General features: G+C 33.0%; 1 protein-coding gene across 6 annotated transcripts in view; it reads left to right on the forward strand.

Annotated features, from left to right (window-relative positions):
• The window catches only part of ADGRL2 (adhesion G protein-coupled receptor L2), a 162,726-nt gene that overhangs the window by 130,936 nt on the left and 8,101 nt on the right, over window positions 1-23,689 (forward strand). For 5 of the 6 annotated variants that reach the window (XM_021690197.1, XM_021690194.1, XM_021690193.1 and 2 more), the window contains exons 10-17: window positions 4,468-4,593; window positions 4,863-5,068; window positions 6,171-6,344; window positions 7,521-7,730; window positions 8,665-8,885; window positions 10,206-10,272; window positions 18,920-19,011; window positions 20,837-21,005. In XM_021690197.1, the coding sequence (XP_021545872.1) occupies window positions 4,468-4,593; window positions 4,863-5,068; window positions 6,171-6,344; window positions 7,521-7,730; window positions 8,665-8,885; window positions 10,206-10,272; window positions 18,920-19,011; window positions 20,837-21,005 (1,265 nt within the window). Of the gene's footprint in view, window positions 1-4,467; window positions 4,594-4,862; window positions 5,069-6,170; window positions 6,345-7,520; window positions 7,731-8,664; window positions 8,886-10,205; window positions 10,273-18,919; window positions 19,012-20,151; window positions 20,179-20,836; window positions 21,006-23,689 lie in introns of all 6 variants that reach the window. The other variant, XM_044914552.1, reaches the window with a different exon arrangement.

Below are 23,689 nucleotides of genomic sequence, written 5' to 3' on the forward strand. Positions count from 1 at the left end.
CTGTCTCTCATTCTCTCTGTCTCAAATAAATAAATAAAATCTTTAAAAAAAAAAAAAAAAGAAAAAGAAAAAAAGAAAACGTTTATTCTGTGCATGCCTTCTTTTTTTTACTTTGTTTATGGTATCTTTTGTTTTACAGAATAATGAAGTCAAATTTATCAATCTGTTCTCTTAGGGTAGGTGCTTTTGGTATCTTATTTAAGAAATACTTTCCTTTTTGATGTCCTCAAGAAAATTTTCTCTACAGTTATACCTGTAACTTTATAAATGATCTTATATAAGCCTTTAGAAATGATAAAACTTTGCCTTTTTATAATTATGTTTTAATCTACCTGGAAATGAATTTTGTTTGTGGTATGAAGGAAGAAACTAATTTGGTTTTTGTTTTCTGGGTTTTTTTTTGTTTTTGTTTTTGTTTTTTTTTTTGATAATGCGTTGTTTCAGTACTTTTAGTTCATAATTCATTCCTTTCCCCGGTGGTTTGTAAGGATATCTCTTTCGTTTCTATACATGTTAGAAGTGTGTTATGCATTGCTCCTTTTGTTTTTGTTTTGATAATATTATTATCTGGTGAGTTCTTTCATTTCTGCTCCTGGAGGAATTGCCTTAGCTGCTTTTGGCCTGTCTTTTCTGTATGAATTTTAAAGTCAGTTGCCAAGTTCCACAAACTCAAAAATCTTTTTTTTTTTCCCCAAAAAGTTTTGCTGGAATTTTTATTAGAAATAGGTTGAAGAGAGGGTAACACACCATAAGAGACTCTTAAGTATAGAGAACAAACTGAGCATTGCTGAAGGGGAGGTGGGTGGGAGATGGGTTAAATATGGATAATGGGCATTAAAGAGGACACTTGTGATGTGCACTGGGTGTTGTATGTAAGTGATAAATCACTAAATTCTACTCCTGAAACCAATATTACACTGTATGTTAACTAACTGGAATTTAAATAAAAAATTGAAAAAATAAAAAATAAAATATTATAAAAGAAGAATTAGGCTGAGTTTGTAGATTGATTTTGAAAGAAATTTCACAGATTTATTTACCTGTTGAAGTCTCCCAAATAAGATCTTGTATAATTCTCCATTTGTTGTTAGGTCTTCTAATAAAGTTCTGTATTTTTCCCATTAATATCTTGCACTTTTAAAAATCAGCTTTATTCTTAGATAACTTGCAGTATTTGTTTTTATTGTAAAGTACCTTTTTTTTTTTAAATTACATATTCTAATTGTTTGTTGCTTGGTGTATAGGATCACAGTTGATTTTGCTGATTGCACCCTTGTTAAATTCTTTTACTTCCAATCATATATAGATGCTCTCTCAAAATTACTATGTAGTTAATTATATCTTCTGTAAATAATAAGTTTGCTTTTTTCTTCAGTCTTTACACCTTTTTTCTTTTCTTTTTTTTAAGGATTTTATTTATTTGAGAGAGAGAGAATTAACAAAAGCATGAGCAGTGACGGGGGAGGGGCAGAGGGAGAGGGAGGGCTCCATCCCCAGGGCCCAGAGATCATCACCTGAGCTGAAGGCAGACACTTAACTGACTGAGCCACCCAGGTGCCCATACACCTTTTTTCTTGAATTACTGCAAGGTCTTTTAATATGATGCTAATAAATAAAACCCCTAATAGGAATCATCCTGACTTTAGAAAGAATATTTCTTGAGTTTTTCACCATTGTTTGCCTGTAGGTTTGGATAGATAAACTTTATTTGATAACAAAACCTTTACCTGGGCAAGGATTTTTTTCTTTTCTTTTATTATTTTGTAAAGTTTTTTTTTTTTTTTTTTATTGAATGGGTTTTGAAGTTTGTTGCATTCTTTTGGTTAATAATTATTTTGTTTTTAATTTCTTAATTTGGTGAATTATATTAATATATTTTCTAATGCCCTTTTGAGTTAAACTCTGTTCAGGATATTAAAAAGTGCATGTATAATTTATTAAATATTTTTGCATCCTTTTAATAAGAGAATATCCTATAATTTCTTTCCTTGTGCTGTTTCATGCATCAGAATTTTGCAAGTCTTATGAAATGAGTTGAAAAGCATTCTTTATTCTCGAGCAGTTTTTTAAGATTCAGTTTATATTTAGCTATCAGTTTATTTTCTCTAATGGTCATAAACTATTAGGGTTTTTAATTTACTTTTGTCAGTTTTTTGTTTCTTGGAAGTTTTCCCTTTTGTCTGTTTTTAAATTTACTTATTGATATAAATTTATTGATTGATTAATATAAAGTTGATTATTGATTCTCTACAAAGATCTGTATTAATGATCCTTTTAAAATTCAAATTAATTTTTTTTACTATAGATGTAATTTTTAAGCTTATGTAAATATACATTGAATGAAATTAAAGTTTGATAAGTAAATATTTGTTGAATGAAATTAACTCTTTGAGCCTGCATGGCTCAGTCCGTTAAGCGTCTGCCTTCGGCTCAGGACATGATCTCAGGGTCCTGGGATCAAATCCCAGAACGGGCTTCCTGCTCAGCAGGGAGTCTGCTTCTCCCTCTCCCTCTCTCTCTCAAATAAATAAATAAAATCTTTAAAAAGAAATTAACTCTTTGTACATGTATGTCTATCTTTGGAACTTTTCATGAAAACTCAAAAGATTTCAGTCTTTCACCCTGTCTTCTGTCTTGCTTTAAGAAAAGTTAATTATTGGGGAAAATAAAAGAAAGTTAATAATTGAGAGTCCCTTTCAGTGTAAGAGTGAGGCATGCATTAGATGTATATTTTTCTCTTTTCTTCCCCTACTTTTCCTCCTTCCCACACACATGGAAGAGGAGATCACCTACCTACCCACCTGCTTAATCTTTCAAAGCATAGACCAATAACATAAACATTTTAAGCAGCTTTTGCAGCTTACAGAATTCTAAGATTTATATGACTCTCATTATAAACTTGCATTTCAGGTGCTTGACATGTGGTCCGATAGCTTATAAAAATCTTCGAATGTTATGATTTCATATTTACAACTAAATCTACATGTACTTTACAGAACAAATTTGTAAAAGATTTAAAAGAATAAATTATTATCCAAAAGTTACTATAATGGTATAAGTCCATATTTATAATAAGAAAGAGGGTGGATGAATTCATCATATCTGTGTGTGTGTGTGTGTACGTACAAACACATATACACGTATTTGTCTAGGTATAGAAATAGCTATTCAAAAATATATACCAGGAGAGTGAAATTTAGAGAAAAATGTATGAACTGTATGTATTGAATTATTTAAAAAGTATTTGTTACTTTTAGAAATCCTAACATATGAAACTAATGAATTTTGTATATAATTCCTCTAATTTCATCAACAAAATGACATTTTCTAATTACTAATATAAAATAGTTGACTTTAGTAGAAACAATAATACTTTTCCATTCTTTTTAAAACTTAAATGAGTATTGATGAATAGTGATGTAAAGTATTACACCCTTTACTGGAATTACAATAGACATGTTTATGTTGATGACCATTAAATATACATATATATTTGAAAAAAAGTTTAACAACATTGGTCTTGTTGATTAGGTAAATGTTCTTAGTGTTATAGGTCAACCTGTTTGCCTTTCCATGATTTTTGAACTTTGGAATAAAGTATAGTGGTTGGTAAACTTTTACCATTAAGGCCTAAATAGTATATATTTTAGGCAATTATACCACATGGTCTAAGTTGCAAATACTTAACTGACATTATAGCACCCAGGCAGCCATAGACAATATGTGAATGAGCATACATGGATGTATTTTAATTAAACTTCATTTATGAAAAAAGGTGGCAGGCCAGATTTGGCACACAGGGCCTGTTTTGCCCAACTTAAATATATAAGCATTTATAGTTACTAGTGAGAATTAATGGGAAATTTTAACATAATGCCAAACATTTTCTCATAAATATGCTGTGCTGGTCTCACCATGTTTAGAAATTAGAGAAAATCAAGTACTGCAAAAAATTGAGCTGCATTATGCAATCTCATTATCTGTTAAAATGTATCATATACAAAGAAATAAATGTATACATGCAATAAAGGCACTCAAATTTATACTTCATATTTCGTTTTGCCATTGTCAAGGAATGTTCATTGAAGAGTTATTTAATGTAAAAAGCCAAAAAATTCCTTTTGAAATATGTTTATTTTAATGATATAAATGATATAAATGAAACTTTGAAAGTTGTGCGCTTTCAGCTCATACACTGTTCATATTCGTAGGGTAAATGTCTGGAATTAGTTGGTGACAAAAGATACGAAACTATGAAAAAGTGTTAAAATTATTATATGAAATTTTTTAGAATAGTCAAGGTTTAAGACCTCCTAATTTAGTTCGTTTATGATTTTGTTGAAATGTAACAGTGAAGTTTTCTAAGTAGAAAAAAAGAAGCAGTGGTTTTCATGCAATTATCATTTGCCTCTTTGTAGTTTAAAGAATGCCCTTTTTTCCTCCCGCTTTATTCTTTGCCTCCTTCAGTTCTGGAAGTTGCAGTACTCAGTACAGAAGGACAGGTCCAAGACTTTAAATTTCCTCTGGGCATCAAAGGAGCAGGCAGCTCAATCCAACTCTCTGCAAATACTGTCAAACAGAACAGCAGGAATGGTAAGATGGAGCAAAGTCTTTTAAAAATTGACAGGTTTTTTTGTTCATTTAAATCTATTAATCCTAAAATGCTGGTATTTGACTCCTAATATAACAATGCTGCTTATCATTTAAAAGCAGATTTAAAATAATGCTTTACTCTTTCCCAAGAAACTTAATCTAAATAAAGTCCATAAGGATTTTTTCCCTTTTATTCTTATTTGAATGTATCTTATTTTATTCATAAGCATATTTCCTGTAAAGGCATGTGACTATTTTTACCTTCCTAGGGCTTGCAAAGTTGGTGTTTATCATTTACCGGAGTTTGGGACAGTTTCTTAGTACAGAAAATGCAACCATAAAACTGGGTGCTGACTTTATTGGTCGGAATAGCACCATTGCAGTGAATTCCCACGTCATTTCAGTTTCAATCAATAAAGAATCCAGCCGAGTCTACTTGACAGATCCTGTTCTTTTTACTCTGCCACACATTGATGTAAGTTATATATGCTAATGAAGTAGTGGAAGGCTATAAAACCAGTGAGGAAGGAAAGCAAAACTTGACGTGCTGGGGATGGGGGGAGAGGGAATGGGGAGATGGCAGAGAGGAAAGAAAAGACCTTTCCATTTGAATTTCAAATGTTGGACTAGGTCAGAGACATAAGTTTATTTAAGTCTGTGAACATAAAATTAAATGAGCCTGGTTCAGTGATTATTAGAACTTAAGTGTATTCTTAATGAAAGCTAATTCAGTAATCAACAGGAAAATGTAAATGACTGTAATTTGTTTTAGAATGAAAATTAACTCTTACCTTAACAGCAGGATAGCCGAGTATTAACTGTTAGGACTCTGCCTTTTTGGTGTGGCACACCTTTTGTTTTTGTTTTTGTTCTTTTTTATTTTACTGATCATATGTGACACAATTGTTATCAAGCATTGGGTTTTTAAAAATCTAGGCTTAAAGAGATGTGATTCCTCTGCCGTGCCTTAGAATGAAGTTGGGAGTTAAATCATTACACTGTGTTGGAAGGTTGTCTGCAGAATCTTGGCTTTCCGTTACAAGCAGAGTGAATAAGTGCCCACAGATAGCCATGTGGGTCTCCAGAATTGGCAAACAAAAATAAATTTGTGCAGTCATTCTCTTACATCTGCTGCAGTTGGTTCACTCTCTTAAGAACCTTGATGTTGCTAACATGTCAGTCACTTAGAATAAAAATGGGCCCCAAATCAATTTTAAAACACTTGGTCCTTATAGAATTTTCTCAGAACAAATTCATGGGTCTAATTTTGTCAGAAAAGAAAAAAAAAAATGATTCCAATGTACCATCACTATGTAAAATCATAAGACGGAAATCGTAATTGTGTAAAATGGGTCTTTCGTAATTTGGAGTACGCTTTAGAGTGTTTCGGACTATAAAATCCCTTTTAAGTTAGATATCTGCCTTGTATAACATAGTCTACAGTTTTGCTGATGAAAAACTTTATAGTCCGAAACATGCAAAGTTTAATCTAAATTACCTTTTACACATATTAAACAATTGCTGTTGCCATCTTAGAGTGTAAAACCCTAATTTTATCTTGTCATTTTATTTCCCAGCCTGACAATTATTTCAATGCAAACTGCTCCTTCTGGAACTACTCAGAAAGAACTATGATGGGATATTGGTCTACCCAGGGCTGCAAGCTGGTTGACACTAATAAAACTCGTACAACGTGTGCATGCAGCCACCTAACCAATTTTGCAATTCTCATGGCCCACAGGGAAATTGCAGTAAGTATTTGCACTTCTAATTAGTAACAGAGAAAAACCTCAGAGATTCAAAACAGCTTGTATAATAGTCCCTTCTTTGGGTGCTTATTGTAACTAAAAAGCAAACAAAGTAGTGTGGATTTCTAATTGTTTCTACACTGTCCATATATCTTAGGAGGCCTTGGCACTGTATTTATTGTTACTTCTCAAAATCATGTGTTTCACAGACTCGTTCTAAGTTTTTCTCCTTTGGGCAGGTGTTTGGCAGAGGCAGTCGGGGATTTAAAAAATGAACAGCAGTAGGTCCTACAAAAGACTGAGGGCTCTAAAGTTTAACACACCCTCTTGAATGTTTGAATCTTGTTTTACAGCTTTTGTTTTAAGTTTTCCTCACAACTTTGCACACTGTGCAAAACTGCAGATTTTGAAAGGTCAGGATAGCTCTGGAATGTTTCTTCATATTCCTTTCTGTGATTAAGGGAATGATAGCCAGAAGGTAAAAATATTTTAAGAAATAGAGCATGAAGGGCGCCTGGGTGGCTTAGTCGTTAAACGTCTGCTTTCGGCTCAGGTCATGATCCCAAGGTCCTGGGATCAATCCCCGCATCAGGCTCCCTGCTCGGCAGGAGGACTGCTTCTTCCTCTCCACTTTCCTTACATGTGTTCCTGCTCTCACTGTCTCTGTCTCTGTCAAATAAATAAATAAAATCTTAAAAAAAAAAAAAAAAAGAAATAGAGCATGAAAACTCGCAGATCTATTGTGTATTTGACGCTTAGTATTTACATAAATATCAAAACTCAAGGGGAAAATGAAAACTTAAAATTTTTTTGTTAGCCAGGAGTCATTAAGATATCAATTATTTTTAATCATAACTGAGTATCCTTTATTCTATTATATAAATATTTGCTTATGTAGGTAATTATTTTAGCCGTTATTTTGAAATAATTGGATTCTTGCATTATTTTCTAGATAAAATCTTCCACTTTCTTAGGTCATTCTTTGGATATGAGATAAGATTGAACTCTGTTACATAGATCAAGTTTTTTTTTTTTTTTAGTTTTCAGCCCTGTTTGAACACTTAAGAATATTCATAGAGTTTGGTATTAAAAGATGAGCTACCACATGTGAAAGCTATCTTACCTTTAGTTGATGCAATGCAAGAATACTAATGTTCCTCATACTATTTTTATTTTCAGTACAAAGATGGAGTTCACGAATTACTCCTTACAGTCATCACCTGGGTGGGAATTGTCATTTCCCTTGTTTGCCTGGCTATATGCATCTTCACCTTCTGCTTTTTCCGTGGTCTGCAAAGTGATCGCAATACTATTCACAAGAACCTTTGTATCAACCTTTTCATTGCGGAATTTATTTTCCTAATAGGCATTGACAAGACGAAATACATGGTAAGCACCCCTTCAGCTTACTGTCCTTGGATCTCTGAAAATTATTATAACAGGTGTGACTCCACACATGATGCCCATATTGATATTTGACCTTATAACTTAATAAAGTTGACAATGGCGATATTGGAGGATAATTTGTAATAAATTAAAAGACAGCACAATCGTTAGGTATTATTATTATTATGAGTTAACTCATTTCTTGTACAAAGGTGCATTTGCATTTTTCTGGGTTGTTATTAAGACATGTAATTTGAATAGAAGAGTGCCAGAGACACTGAAAAGATCCTATTTTTACAGTTTTCATTTTGCTTACATAGTCATTCTGACCAGTGATCATTTCTTCATCTTCTGAGCAATTTTTTCGTCATCATGAGGTCTCAGTATCAGAAATAGTACTTAATAAGTAGTTAGTGCCTTACCCTGTATTCATCTGCACTGGGATGAATTTAAGAATGCTCTGCATATGACAGGAAAAGAATGCTAGGAATTAGATCCAGGGTATTTGTCATTAAAGTGAATTTTTAAATTCTGTTACTGAAAAAATAAAAATAATATATTTGGAAACAGTTGTTCTAAAGACATATGGAGCAAATAATGTGTAAGTAGAATGTTCAGATTTAATAGTGGATAATTCTAGATGAGAAATTAATATATGTTTTTTTATTTACACTTAATTTCACTAAAAGTAGTTGTGTCTTACGGTGAAGAAATTTCTAGCACACCTGCCATTATACTCTATAAGCATTAAACTCTTCAAATTTGTCAATGTTTAGAACTCATTTCCATTTGTTAAAAAAATTTTTTTTAAGGAACAGTTTAAATAATGTATTTTAAAGACAATCATAAGCACTGTCAGTGAACACTGTCTCATTTTGGGGTGGTCTGCTTGTATTCATGTGTTCTCTTTTGTGCTTCTTGTTCTTTTCCTTTCTAGATTGCTTGTCCAATATTTGCAGGACTTTTACACTTTTTCTTTTTGGCCGCTTTTGCTTGGATGTGCCTAGAAGGCGTACAGCTCTACCTGATGTTGGTTGAAGTGTTTGAAAGTGAATATTCAAGGAAGAAATATTATTATGTTGCTGGTTACTTGTTTCCTGCCACCGTGGTTGGAGTTTCAGCTGCTGTTGACTATAAGAGCTATGGAACAGAAAAAGCGTAAGTAATTGCAAGCGACCTGAGTGTTTTTCAAGTGAATAATTTTTTAAAGCCTGTTAGCTGTCAGTGAGGGTCCCTGACAGACTAAAATAGCATCTGAAAGCTTTATTGGTAAGAGAATGGGCATGCCGTGCACAAATTACAATCAAGTCTTTTGTAATTTTCTAGGTTCAGGGGATTTGTACTCTGGCGAGGCAGACTCTAAATTATGGACTTTCTTTTTAACACAAAAGATTGACCTGAAACAAATTGAAAAAGTAAATAACTTTTTGGCCTTAGAAAGATATTAAGTAAAAATTCTTATGAACGTAAAGCATCTGACAGGTTTAACCACTCAGTTTTAACCTAATGCTTCATTAGCTCTCTTTGTGCATCCGACCCTCTAGCTAACTCTCATTCTAAATTGTGACAGTAGCACATTCCATCCCATATGTTCTACTTTGATAATATTTTATCAGGCAGTTTGAAAGGATTAAAATAAGGCACTGTCTTTCATTTATAAAAAATACAGATATTTATGGAAAATGACAGAAGGTAGACATAGCCATATTTCTGAGGATTTTATTTGCTAGGAGCATGAATTTGCCTACAAATTCTGTTTATATTTGCCTTTGATAAAATTAGTTATATAAAGATTCCTTGGACTAAAGAAAGCTTTTTGACTAAACAGATGATGAAAGACAAATAAAAGAAATTCAGTGGGGAGTCAGTGTTATATGAAAAATGAACCACTAAGTAAAATCTGTCTTAATAAGTTTATGCATCATTTACTCTAATACTATGAGTGCAATGCTTTGATTTTTTTTTTTATCTCGTATTCATCCATTCCCAGTTGAGGTATTGTATTTATGCTGTACTGTTTTGAAGCAAGCATAACAGCTGAACATTTTGTTTGTCTGTTATGTTCCATAGGGTTAAACACTGTAGCTCAGATACAGATCTGAAAGGCAAATTTTGAAGATAAGAACTTTAAAATGATGAGACAATTTGGAATATTGAGTTTCAGGTTTTTCTTAGTAAAATCAGAGGTCTTAAGATTTAGGGGTTGGGTGTGGTGGGGTTGTTTATCCCATACGAGCATAATAATGTATGCCTTTACCAAATGTAAAACCTGTAATGAAAAACAGTAGGCGGAAGTAAAGAAATTACTGCTCTTTACATCACAGCCCACTCAGAATCATTAAAATTGTTCTTACCCCTGGTAAATGGAATTTCAAAGGCAAATGTAAAGATAGTTTTGTTAGATTTTTTAAATTCTATATTTTTTGTAATGTTGAGGATCCACTAAAACTTTAATGCATGCTCTTCTTTTCGTCATAGTTGCTGGCTGCATGTTGATAACTATTTTATATGGAGTTTCATTGGACCAGTTACCTTCATTATTCTGGTAAGCAGGTGCTGCTTTCCCTTCGTTTTTAGCTTGCTGCTTCTGCGGTGCGACTGAAACAAAGATAATTGGTTTTATTTTTAATTCACGCATCCAAGGATTTATAAATGTGTCTAGCCTACAGGATAAAACTACGTAGTATACCTTAAATGTTATACCATTATTGAGAGTTTATGTACTTGCTAATTAGTACTATTTCGAAAATCCTCTTTCCTCTAAAAAGTACTTTTTCTTATCTAATTTACTTTGCTACAATGTCATGTCATAATCTAAAAAAATATATTGCATGATTTGGGCTTAGTTTAATAATTAGGAATAACTGAAATGTATAGTGTATTTTGTGTTTGGGTAGTGGAGTTTTTTGCCAAGAGTTGTAGTTCAGGAAGTATGTCTTCAAAATCTGTACTATTAGCCCTGTACCAAGCTATGTGGCATTTGTAAATTAAATGACTGTTTTGTGGAATTGAAATAACATTACCTTAATATTTATAATATTAATTTCCACGTAGTAATTTAGTACTTTTAAATAAATGCCCACACCCTAAATTCTTTTTAGGGGAAAAAATTTTTTTAAGCTTAGATTAATAAGCATTAAATCAATTTTAAACTCATTAGAAATAAAATTACTTTTCTAAGACTTTAAAATGCCAAGTAAAAATACTGGTCTTCAAGAAGTTTTTTTAAAATAAATTTGATGCAAGTTAAATATAGTGACATAAGTTGTTTTTTTTTTTAACTGCTTACATTACCATTAGGCAAATATTTGAAATATAGTTGAAATAGAAGGATGTAGCTAAAATATTTGGATTTCGGGATTTAAAATTTTCACTGAGTTTTAGCATCTATTGTTAACAGATAGATGCTATTGACCATTTATAAGATTGAAAAGGAAACATAAGCAAGTTTAAATATTGCATATATCTTTTAAATACCTATTTTAAGGATTTTTTTCTTTAAAAGAAGTGATACACATGAGCTTATTAGGATATTTCTATAGTTAACTAGTGTTTCATAAAATTGAGGAAAATATGTTAGTAGTTCAAGGAAATTTAAAACCATTTCAAATGCATGTACTTTTGTCCTTAAAATGAATTATACACTTACACAAAGCAAAATGAAAATTTGAGGTGAATGCTTGTATGAATCAAGCCAGTAAAACATTCTCAAGTGTTCCTAGAAAAGCTAATTTCTCATCAGAATTACTCAATCCAAATGGTTGCGCTAGTTTTTGTTCTTGGTTTATTTAATTTAACATAGCCTAAGCCATTCTCAAATTAAATGGTAAGCAGCTGATTTGAAGTGGCATGATCCTTAAAGACACAGGCTTCTCTTTTTTTCCCCGAGCCCTTGGCTAAACGTATTGGTAGCTTTGAAAATTGTAAAGACCATTTTAGAGATACCTAGTCTATAGAAGTATCATGTTAACTTCTTTTGTACTAGTTTTATTTCCATCTAAAAATAAATACTGACTTTAGAGTATTAAAATTTTTTTCACTTGGCCGAAAGACTTTAATGTTCACATATATTCAGCTTCTAGTAAGAAAAGAGGTGAAGGACATTTTATTATATTGCCCATTTACAGTGTGGGCCTACCATTATTTATTAGTCTTGTCATCATTGTTATCCTGTACCAAATCATTTAGGTTGAAATGTGAAGGGCTTTGGGGAATAGTGTTCCCAACTTAAAAAACAACAAAGAAACCCAGCAGGTTGGGGCGCCTGGGTGGCTCAGTCTTTAAGCGTCTGCCTTCGACTCAGGTCATGGTCCCAGGGTCCTGGGATCAAGCCCCGCATCAGGCTCCCTGCTCAGCGGGAAGCCTGCTTCTCCCTCTCCCACGCCCCCTGCTTGTGTTCCTTCTCTCTCTGTGTCTCTCTCTGTCAAATAAATAAATAATATCTTAAAAAAAAAAACAAAACACAAAAAAACCAGCCGGTAGCTGTTTTGACAGTACAGATCCTAGGAGTAATTCTCCTGCAACTGCTTTGCCCTCTAATTCTCCCAACACAGAGAGTCAGAGAGTGGTATAGAGGTGTGAAACATTGTGCATAACCTACATTGAGATCTAATATGATTGTTCAGCATATTTGTTGAATGTTAATGTATTTATACCACATACATCCTTCCGATGAGAAAGGATATCTAAAAGTCAATTCAAACACAAATCTTAGTAATATAAGTTATATTTATATATTAATTTGTTTATATAAATATTTTATTATTTTAAAAATATATTAATATATAATATAATTAGTTTATAAATATATTTATATTTATTTATATGAAAGTTATTTATGTGTATATATATTATATATACTATATAATATAGTACTCCCTTTTAAGGAGTACTCTTACAACAAAAAGTACTCATTACCATTCCTGGAAAGTGTAGTTTTGCATTTCCAACTTTTCTGAATGGAAGCCGTTTAACTTAATAGTATTAAGTAAGTGTACGTTTTTAATAATGTTCTATGAAGAAAAATAACATGCTATGGAAGATAAAACTTCCTGCTTCGGTATTTTTATAGACTGTCTTGCCTACGGGCACTAGAGTTATTATATCTATGAGAAAAGTGCTTGTAAGTAATGAGCAGTGGGAAACCATTAGTATGCCTGAAATGGTTTAATGAAAGCTTGGATCATGACACGTCAGGAGCTGTTCTTATCATTTGGACAGCTCCATCTGCATCGTTAATAATTAATTCAGTTCAGTAAGAGTTCAGCTCACACACTCATTTGGAAGTCTTCTTCAGAGAACACCTCTCTGGCTGCTAGTCCCAGGGAGAAATCGGCTTCTGCTCGGCTAACAGCAAAGATCTGGAGATACAAGTGCAGTTTTAGAGTTGCATTTGTCAGGTAGCAAAAGCTCCAGGGAGGACAAAAAGGGTCAGAACATGTGCAGTTCAGTTAGGTTACTTCAGAGTGGTGTTTCTGTTCTTCTGTCTTACCATATCCATGTCAGCACTGCAAGCTGTGGAGTGAATTTTAAGCTGCTAAGCTCAGACGGATGTGATTCAATTGAGCAGGTTGATGACTCTAAAGCAAACTGTGTGCTCCTGTAATAGCTGGTACCCTCTGCTTTGTTGTAACTTCTTTGTATTTTCGTGTCACCAGTGTGGGTGACAGTTAGCTCTGCCATATCATCAAGTAGCAAATTCTATCAGCAAATTATACTGGCAGATTATTTATACAAGGACTCATGAAATTATTATTTTGAGATAGGTATAAAAGAGTATTATTTGTCCTTAGAAGAGAAGGAATGCCCCATTTGGCAGTTAACTCTATATAGCTGAATAGGAAAATCTGTTTCTTCTGAATTTGCTATCTTTCACATAGAATTCTATTAAGAGATGCCCGTCGGGTGCCTGGGTGGCTCAGTTGGTTAAGCGACTGCCTTTGGCTCAGGTCATGATCCTGGAGTCCCGGGATCGAGTCCCGCATCGGGCTCCCTGCTCAGCGGGGAGTCCGCTTCTCCCTCTGATCCTCTTCCCTCTCACGCTCTCTGCCTTTCATTCTTTCTCTCTCAAATAAATAAATAAAATCTTAAAAAAAAAAGAGAGAGATGCCCGTCTACCTATTTACCTATGTATACACACACACACACATACACACACAGAGCAGAGATAAAATCTGATTAATCCCCGGATGAGTTGCCTCATCTCTAAAATTAATCATCAGTGTGGGCATTTAGGCTGGTGGGTTGGCATTCAATATTTAGCACAGTCCTAAGACTAGTGACTTCTCTGTGAATGACTGAGTAATGACATGCACTTTCCAGCTTTAGATAAGTCTTTGGATGCACAGTTGTAACTCCATCTTTTTTCTTTCTCACTGATGCATAGCACCTTTCAACCTATCTCAAAATATGTACTATGTTTAAGCTTAGTAGTATTTATGTTGGGAAGAAAAAAAAAAAAGTGGACAAGAAATTGCTGCATTGGAATTTGAGGGGAGAAAAGCAGCACTTGAACGGTAGAAACATTCTTCTCTCCCTGGCTTTTTGCCTGCTTTCCTGGAAGAAATAGGAGAAATTTCTTTGACGGTTGGGATTTCTTTTATTTTTAAAATGCATACCAAAGGCAGGAAAATAAATTGGGAAGAAGTAAAAGGGAGGAGAAAGAAATCACTTCCTGTGGTTAGAAAGGGAAAAAAAAAAGAAGGCCAAAGTTTATGGCTGGAAAGAGCCATTTATGTCATGGGGAAAATGCGAAGAAGGGAGAACTCAGATTTGCAGTCAGTACTTCATTTGAAACTAACTTTTTTTTTTGCCTGTAAGTGACTATTTTGGATGATAGATTTAATCAGAGATATTTCTACTTGCCCTTCAGTTTCTTGTTCTGATTCCCTTAGTTACATTTTAAGAGAACAACAAAGAAGAGAGGGGAAAAAATATTTTACTCTACAAAATCATGACTCTTTTATGAAGAGTGTATCACTTCCTGAAAAAGATCACAACCATTACAATATTTTTTCTATGAAAATAAATATATTTACATTTTTTTAGCAGTGGAGAGAAAGAAAGAACTCTAAAACTTCATATTAAAAATTTTTTTACACTTCAGGATTTGTTCTGTTTAATTCCGGAAAGCATTTCACTGTCATACATATTGGTGATAATATATAAAAATGTTTAATACCTAAGTGATATAAGTATCTTTTTCACTTCTTTAATAAGACTAATAAACACATTATCAGTGAAATTTTTAATGTGGATTTGGGGAAAAGAAAAGTACCTTATGTTTAGCATTTTCTTTTTTTGCCATTTTATATTATGGTTCACAGTATGTCTTGTGTGCCTTTTTTCATAACAACTTTGTCTTGAGATGATGGTATTTTGTCCTGTTGAAGATACCATTGCTTCATTATTTGTATATTTTCAAGTCATATTTCAAAGTCTAAATTAGTGTTGGATTTAACTATAAATTTCTTGGCAACGTAAGTATTAGTGCACTGGTTATAATTCTTCCATTTAGTTTTTTGAAATTGGAGAAATCACAGACATTTGTGAAACAATCTGAGTGCAAGAATCTTTCTGTGGTTTTATGATTATTTTTCTAGTAGTTTTAATTATTTTTAAAGAGATTCACTTTTAAAACATCTTTTTGAAACATTCAATTCTACGTATGTTAGAAATGACAGCCCTTTTCTGGACTCAATTTGAGTTTGTGTGATGTTTAGTTATATGAGTGGAACACACACAGGTTTGAGAAAAGAGAACTAACTGTTAAACATACTGTTTGTCTAGTGGGAGTAGGAGTGTGTGGACATTTTAGCCATTTGCTGATTATGGGATGGTAGTGTTTTCCAAAGAAATAGAGAATTAGTTATTCTAGCAAGTCGATCAGGTAGAAGTCATTTGAAGAGCACATCTCTTATGTTCAGGATTTCCTTGAGGCTGTATTTTATATATTAATTAATTTATTATTTATCTTCAACTCATTCATCATCTCTGAGTGATTTCTAAAATGGATTACTCTTTATAGAAGTAGAATCTTTTTTTTTTTTAAATAAAAAACTAGTATGTCTTTGCTTTGCTAGAGACTCTTAATTTTCTTGCCCAGAATAAACTGGTTAATTTTATTTGTGAAGATGCTGGGCTATGGACCCAGCACACAGTATATTGACTCTCAGCACTGACATTATAGTAGCTAAGTAATCTTTGGCAAGGTACTTAACATCTTAGAATGTAAATTGACTCCCTAAGTGCTCCCTTTTACCTCTAGACATAGGATTATAGGTTGTTGCTGTTTTTCTCATAATTTTCTGAACTTGTTTGTATTGTGAATATACTATATTTGTAACTAGAAAGAAGCACTAAATGCATTTATAATGTTAAAAAACCTCAGTAGAGTGAGGAGAGAGGAAGGGGAGATGTATCTACCAGTCTGTTTTTTAAGGATTAAATAAGATAAGTTTTCTGTGTCACATTCAACTTGGTTAATCCTCAGACTAAAAAAAAAGAAATGGCTTTGTTTCATATTTAAGATGTAATTCTATTCTTCAATGGGTAGATTTCATTTTCATTTCAGTTTTATTAGAAAATGTGTTAGTTCTGAAATAACAGATTTTAACCTGGTCCTCTTCATTGAAAAAGTATGTTGGTATGTGTTCATCCTTTCTGCTCATTTTCTTTTCATAATGTGATACTTTATACATCCACATTTTTTCACATTCACATTCTTTATTTTCTTGTAATTTATACATTATAGTGGATAACTTTTTTCCTTCCTGGAGTGTACTACTACTACTATTATTTTATTCCTGAAGGGATAATTAATATGCTTAGAAAGTGATGAACACCAAATTGTGGCCGCCCTATATGCTTTAGGAAATACTGTAAGTAAAGGAAGGGGGAGGAAACAACCCTAGGTCCAGAATTATGGAATGAAAGAAATAAATGGTTATATTAGGACATTCAAAAAGAAGGGTCTAGAGATTTAAAGGATTTTAACTCTGAATCTACAAAGCAGCTTTTCTTTCCTAAGAGTTGTATCAGTTTGTGTGTTTATTTGGGTTTTGTTTTGTTTGTTTTTAGGATATTTGGAGTTCTTATTTGTAACCATTCTCTAATTTTACTAGTTAAGACCTACTGTTGCATAAAATAAAAAGTAAAAACATATTGATTTTGCCTTTAAAAAAATTAGAGATATACTGTACCATCATTCTGTAGAAACTAAATCAGATATTTACTGTACTATCAGAAGGATCTCCCTAACTTCTCAAAGGTAGAAATTGTATCTTACTCGCAATACAATAGGCACATTCTTGTGTGGAGCAGTAAGGTCAATAAGTATTTGTTGAATAAATGGCATTATACTGTAATGTCTCTGAAAATGTAAACATTTATTTATATCGTGACCAACTGGAATAATCATTAGAATATAACGCTAGAAAATCTATTTGCATTTTCTCTAGACAAGTATTTTAATAAGTTAATTTTTAAGTTGGTTTTTTAAACAGAGAGCTTCTTTTGTCCTTCTTTTGTTAATGTTAAGTAATTAACATGAAACGATAGAATGCTATCTGCCAACATTTGCAAATTATACCCATTAACCTCATTTTATCCCTTAAGAGGAAATTCTACATCTAAGAGAAATAATAAGGCACAGTAGACAAAATGAGTGATAAACAGCTTAGATTAAAGCCTTCACTCTGTTCCTAAACTCATCATTAGGAAGGACTTGGAAATTTTATTTATTGCCCTATATAATTTTTCCTAATTATAAAATCAGAAGTAGTGATGAATGAGTAAAATAGCATTATCATTTTATCAGATGGTATTGTGACTCAGTAAAAATGATCATCTTATTATGACAAAATTATGCTGAGTGCTTACCATCAAGGAATTGCTTTTATCCCTATTTGCCCTTTTCTGAATACAGCATTTGGGCTTGCACTCTCTAAGCCAAGTAAAGCTCACAAAATATAACTTTGTTTTGTCTTTTTAAAAGTAATAATCTGAAGTAAATAAAATGTCAAAGAAATCCAGGAGTGATCAAGCTTAGTTCTGTTTTTAGAGCATAAAAATGGAACTGCCTATCCTCTGTCCAGCATTCTGCCAGGTTTCTGTAGAAGCAGAAGCAAAATTGCAAACATTATCTCTCTTCAGTCAAAACATGTCTTTTCTTCTGAGTTCACTCATGTTGGCCTCCCAAGCCTGCCCTCCATGTGAGGTTCCATCTTCCCTTTTTTTGCTTTTGTTTGCACCTCGATTCTTTGCACAGCTCAGTGTTTAGAGGGACTCAGAGCAACCTTTCTTCAGAATTTACCCACACCCATACAATAGAGAGGACAAAAGGACTGATGATGGCTTTTATTTTTTTTTAAAGATTTTATTTATTTATTTGACAGAGAGAGAGCACAAGCAGGGGGAGCGGCAGGCAGGCAGAGGGAGAGGGAGAGGGAGAAGCAGGCTCTCCACTGAGCAAGGAGCCTGATGCGGGGCTCTATCCCAGGACCCTGGGATCATGACCTGAGCGCAAGGCAGCCACTTAGCTGACTGAGCCACCCAGGCGCCCCTGATGATGGCTTTTAACCATTTAACAAATGGTATATAACAAATATATACATATTTTAAAAGTTTGTCTTTCTAGAACTAATAAATATTTTTCATATATTTTTTCATTATTTTTCATTTATTTTATTTCATTTGATCCTCACAATTAGCTTACAAATAGATCGTGCAAATGTTATTATCCTCTTCTAATCAGTCAAAATCAAAAGCTAGACTCTCAGCTAAATCTTAGGGTCCCAAATCCAGCAATTCTTGTAAGCTACGTGATGTAAATGCCCCTTCTAAAGATTTCACTTTAGTGTTTCCATTAGATGGCTTTTAGGCCCTGGAGTACCTCTAGCTAAAGAAACTAATTTAGGTTTTCTAATTTATTTAATCATCACCACATGATGCTGATTTAATGAGGTTGCAATTTCATGTCAAATGATCTATTAAAAAAATCGATCATACATAGCTGGAGTATTTTTATTTAGACTCAACTTGATCATTGCCTATGTAAAATTCAGTCAGTGAGTGTCTACTATATACTCATGTCATTGGTATTTAGCTGCATTAACTTGTTAAGTATATTTGCAAAACTTACTCATTTTTTACTCTGTGGTTATAGTGGTCTAATTCTTTATTTGTTACAACAGCTCAATATTATCTTCCTGGTGATCACCTTATGCAAAATGGTGAAGCACTCAAACACTTTGAAACCAGATTCTAGCAGGTTGGAAAACATTAAGTAAGTATTTAGTATTTTAATTTTAGTGCTTGACAAACTAAGATACTCTCCACAGAGAATACCTGAATGCCTTCTATCAACTGTAGAAATTATTCAGAATGAAGTTTTACTGATCAAGGTTGAGTTTCAATGTTAATCATGTCACAGACATTGGTCAAAAATCAGATAATAGTTTCTGTCTTGATCTAGAGCCAAGAAATTGTTTTAGTGGCTTTGTGGAAATTCCGTATCACTGTAGCAATTTCATTTGAGTTTAAAATGCGGTTCAAAATGATGTTGCTGTTTGCATGGCTGATATGATTATATTAAGTCTGTTTTGTTAAATGACTTTTTCGATTTAAGGATTCTGAGCAGTTTTCTATTTCTAATCCTGTTTTCCTAAGATAATTTGCTCTATTACTATTGTTAACTTGGAGATTGTTGTTTTCATGATAATTAAAGAAATGTTTATTTCAATATTGAATAAAAATTACAATATCCTATCAATGGAAAATGCTATCTAATTAAAAAATTTATAGTTGTTGATTCATTAAGGCATTCATGGAAGCATTTTCAGAGTTATCTTTTAGAAATGAGTTAATTTAAAATTTGAGGAGGTATTATTCAAGTTGGTTATAATGGGATTGTGAAGAATATTTTTAATGTAAAAAATGGCAGATCTATAATAAGGGTAATTTTTTTTTTTAAACTTAGCTGCTTTAGATAGGTTAGTGCCAGCTTCATTGCATGTTGCATGGTAAGAGAGAGAGCTAATCTTTAGCATCTCTCTCTTTTCTTCCTTTTCCTCTTTCTGTCTTCTCATCTACACCAGTAATTACCGTGTTTGTGATGGCTACTATAATACGGACTTACCTGGGTAAGGTAGAACCCTACATTAACAAATTTATGGCATGATTTATATTTTTTACAAATCCGTCAATATCATGAATTGCCCTTAATTTTTATAATTATTTTGGAATATCTAAGTTGCTATAGTATTTTTAAACTGTAATATGCCTTTATTTTTTAATTGCTTGCCTCTGCATTTTGACTTCCTTAATTTTGACTAATTTATAAAATATATAAATGCTTTCTTACTACTTTCTATTTTAATTCTGTCTAATAATTTTGTTTCTCTTTTCTGCTTATAATGCTTTCTAGCTATGAAGATAATAAGCCATTTATCAAGTAAGATCATTAGTTAGACATGGAATGCACTGACTTTAAATCCTTTCCATTCCGTCCTATTTTCTACAGTTCTTTTCTCCTTAAGCTATTCATGATGAAATCTCTCCAAAATTATTTTATTTTGAAGTTCTCATATTTTTGTCCCATTTCAGCGAGGCTTCTTCATACTTTAGTTAAAATACCTTAGGTTCACCTAAGATTAGTTTATTAGAATCTGCAGTTTAGGTGTTAAGCGATTATCTGCCATTTAACCTTTCTGTATGTGTCGCATTATTCAGTGTCATGAGTACACCACAGGAATAAAAAGATAGGAGTAAACTAATTAAGGACTCCTTAATTTCTTTTACTAAAATGCACATAAAAGACAATAAAGTCATGGGGGATGTTTTACACCTTGTATTTTAATATAGTTTTGATACCTTGTTAATGCTGGAGTAAGAAAAGGTCATACCTGCTGTTGCTGTTTTCACTGGAGGCTGCAGTACTAAATGCTATTGTTCTTTCTTTAATCAGTGAAAGGTTAAAGCCAAAATGCTGGTTGAATTTGAATGTGAACATAGAGAAAGTCAACTGCTACTACTGATAATGTTAATATTTAATTGTGAGATATGTTGTTCTCTCATTGAACTTGTTAATAAAATTCACTTTATTTTTTCAGGTCTTGGGTGCTTGGCGCTTTTGCTCTTCTATGTCTTCTTGGCCTAACCTGGTCATTTGGGTTGCTTTTTATAAATGAGGAGACTATTGTGATGGCATATCTCTTCACCATCTTTAATGCTTTCCAGGGAGTGTTCATTTTCATCTTTCACTGTGCTCTCCAAAAGAAAGTAAGTGAAGACACCTAGAGGCTCTAGTTCCTTGTTCTTTGGTTTGAAAATCAGAGATGAAATAGAGAAGATTTTACAGTTTTACAGCTGACATAGTACTAAATAGAATCGTTTTTAATCATACATTAACTGTAATAATGCATGTCTGGAAATTCGGGCTTCACATATAAAATAACTCAGTACCAGTCATCTTTTTGGATCTCACTTTGGGAATATTAGAAACTAGACACTCACGTTAAGATTTCTTCTTTGCTAGTGGGGTCTACAAACGTGCTTTGTGCAAAAGGTGTACAAGATAAAGAAAAGGTTAAATAATCTCATTTTTTTGCTCGACAAAGGGAATGCAGTGGTCCAAAACAAAATTGAACGTAAGGATAAATGACCTTGATTTTAAAAGCACCAGACATACAAAAAATTAATATTAATGTTACCTTTTGAGCAGTTGTGGAAGATCTAAAACCCAGTAATTTAATATCTCACATCTTATTATTTTGTCCTGATTTTATGTTAACTGGAGTCAGCAAAAATGATTCAAAGATTAAAGTTAAAGATGAAAAACTTGCAAGAAGATGTAAACCTAAGAGAAGAGCTTAGCCGCCTTTTAACTAGGTATCACATCCTTTCTCTGTCTGCATATCTAAAAGAGTATTTTTATTTTGTTATTACTAGTTGGTCACTAAATTGAACAGAGAAATAGAATTTTGAAAGTGAAAACTATTATGTTTTCAGTCTTGACAAGATGATAGTGTTGTTACTTCCATCAGTTGTTGAGTAAGCTATAATTTTGAGATAATGACAGTGGAATGTGCAATACAGACAGATAATATACATTCACAGCAATATAGGCATTAGGCAAAACCAACATTGGAGGGTAGTATTTGGATAAAATACCATTTTGATTGCCATTGTCTTGGTCATACAGCATTTCAGAGCAGTTAATAGCCATTAAATGTACAAAAAAATTTTTGTGAGGTATCACGTGTTATTTAATAACACTAAACTTTAATTTTCTAAACATTATACAGGTATAACCTTGTAATTACTTTAGTATTTACTATTTCTTACACAAATGAGCATTTTGTATACATGCATAGGATCACATATCATAATTTCTTCCAAATGTGTTTGACGTAAAGCATAAATTATTTCCTTGTAGTGGTATGTGTATTAATTGAACAAAGAGATTTTGCTGTGCTAATTTTAATTAACAATTACATTTTTGAAACAGTGTACTGGACTTCCTTTTGAACATGTTCTACTTAGTCTTGGATATGTCCTGTTGGGTGCTGCCAGGATGAATGGCTAAGAATATGATATAAAATGATTTAGTTAAAATCACGCTTCTTGGGGCGCCTGGGTGGCTCAGTTGGTTAAGCGGCTGCCTTCGGCTCAGGTCATGATCCTGGAGTCCTGGGATGGAGTCCCACATCGGGCTCCCTGCTCAGCGGGGAGTCTGCTTCTCCCTCTGACCCTCCTCCCTCTCATGCTCTCTGTCTCTCATTCTCTCTCTCGCAAATAAAAAAAACTAAATAAAATAAATAAATAAAATCACGCTTCTTACTGCTTGAGTGAGCATATTTAAGCAAAGAAAATGCTTTGAAAGTTCAAGCCCATTGTTACTTGTTCTAATAGGTGTAGTTAAATAAGGCTAAGAGGATGAAAATGCAAGTGCACTTGGATTTAAAAGGTCATCTAGTACCTTTAATGCTGTAATTTTTCAAGGAGTAAGTGTCAAAAGTCATGGTCTATGCAGGCAGATACTGAGCACAGAACTGTGTGTGTATGTGTGGGGGGGGTCTTTTTGAGTGTTTTTGGCAATCTACTAGAAAGTAATTTCTTCTGCAACTTCTCCTTCTTGTCTGTTCTAATTTCAGTCTGGCTCTAAGCCAGAGCAGAACTTATTCATAGGCCAAGAGAACTGCACAGAATCCAGCCCTCCTCCCCATGCCTCCCAATTCTGCACCACCTTTCTAGGTGGGGCCCTATTCTTTAGCAGTTGTTTGGACTTCACTTTTTAAAGTTTCCTTTAAACTTTCTTTAGGCCTAACAGCTTTCCTGTCTATTCATATATCCAAGCTTCAGGGGAAAAGGGAAATTACATGGGTAACTCATTAATGTGAATGGAAATTGCATAAATAGTTCCCTTGTGTGCTAATGAAGTGAGTAGGCAACTTAGATGCTCTACACTAAATGTGAAGGCTAGACACATCAGAAAATGAAGAAAACATTCCATCCTAATTAATAGCATATGTATCAAAGTCCTTTTTTTCTTTATTCATGTGCCAAAGTAGTCTTGTCATTATAAAGAGGTTACCCGCAAAACTATGCAATCCAGTAAAAGAAGTTTATGTATTGACCTACCTAAAAGGACACGAAGTGTATAAAACTCAAATGACTGAATTATGAGCGGTTAATGTAATTAAGCAAGGAAAGTACTAATTTTTTGTCCTCATTTTCTTAGCATGAAATACAAAATTGGGGTTGCTAAGTATATAGATAGAATGAGGCTTTAAAACATTATTATGTGTGTATTAATAACATTTGTATAATAATAGGGCATAAAGCATTTCTACATATTACATCACATTTTGAAGATTTTACCAGCCAGCCTGGTAGGCAGAGAGATTTTTCTGATTACTATTTCAGCAGTTTCCGTCGAGCTTGATTTTAGAAATTCAATGTAT

The sequence above is a fragment of the Neomonachus schauinslandi genome, chromosome 4 (assembly GCF_002201575.2).
Source record: "Neomonachus schauinslandi chromosome 4, ASM220157v2, whole genome shotgun sequence".
In the NCBI taxonomy this organism is placed as follows: Eukaryota; Metazoa; Chordata; class Mammalia; order Carnivora; family Phocidae; genus Neomonachus; species Neomonachus schauinslandi.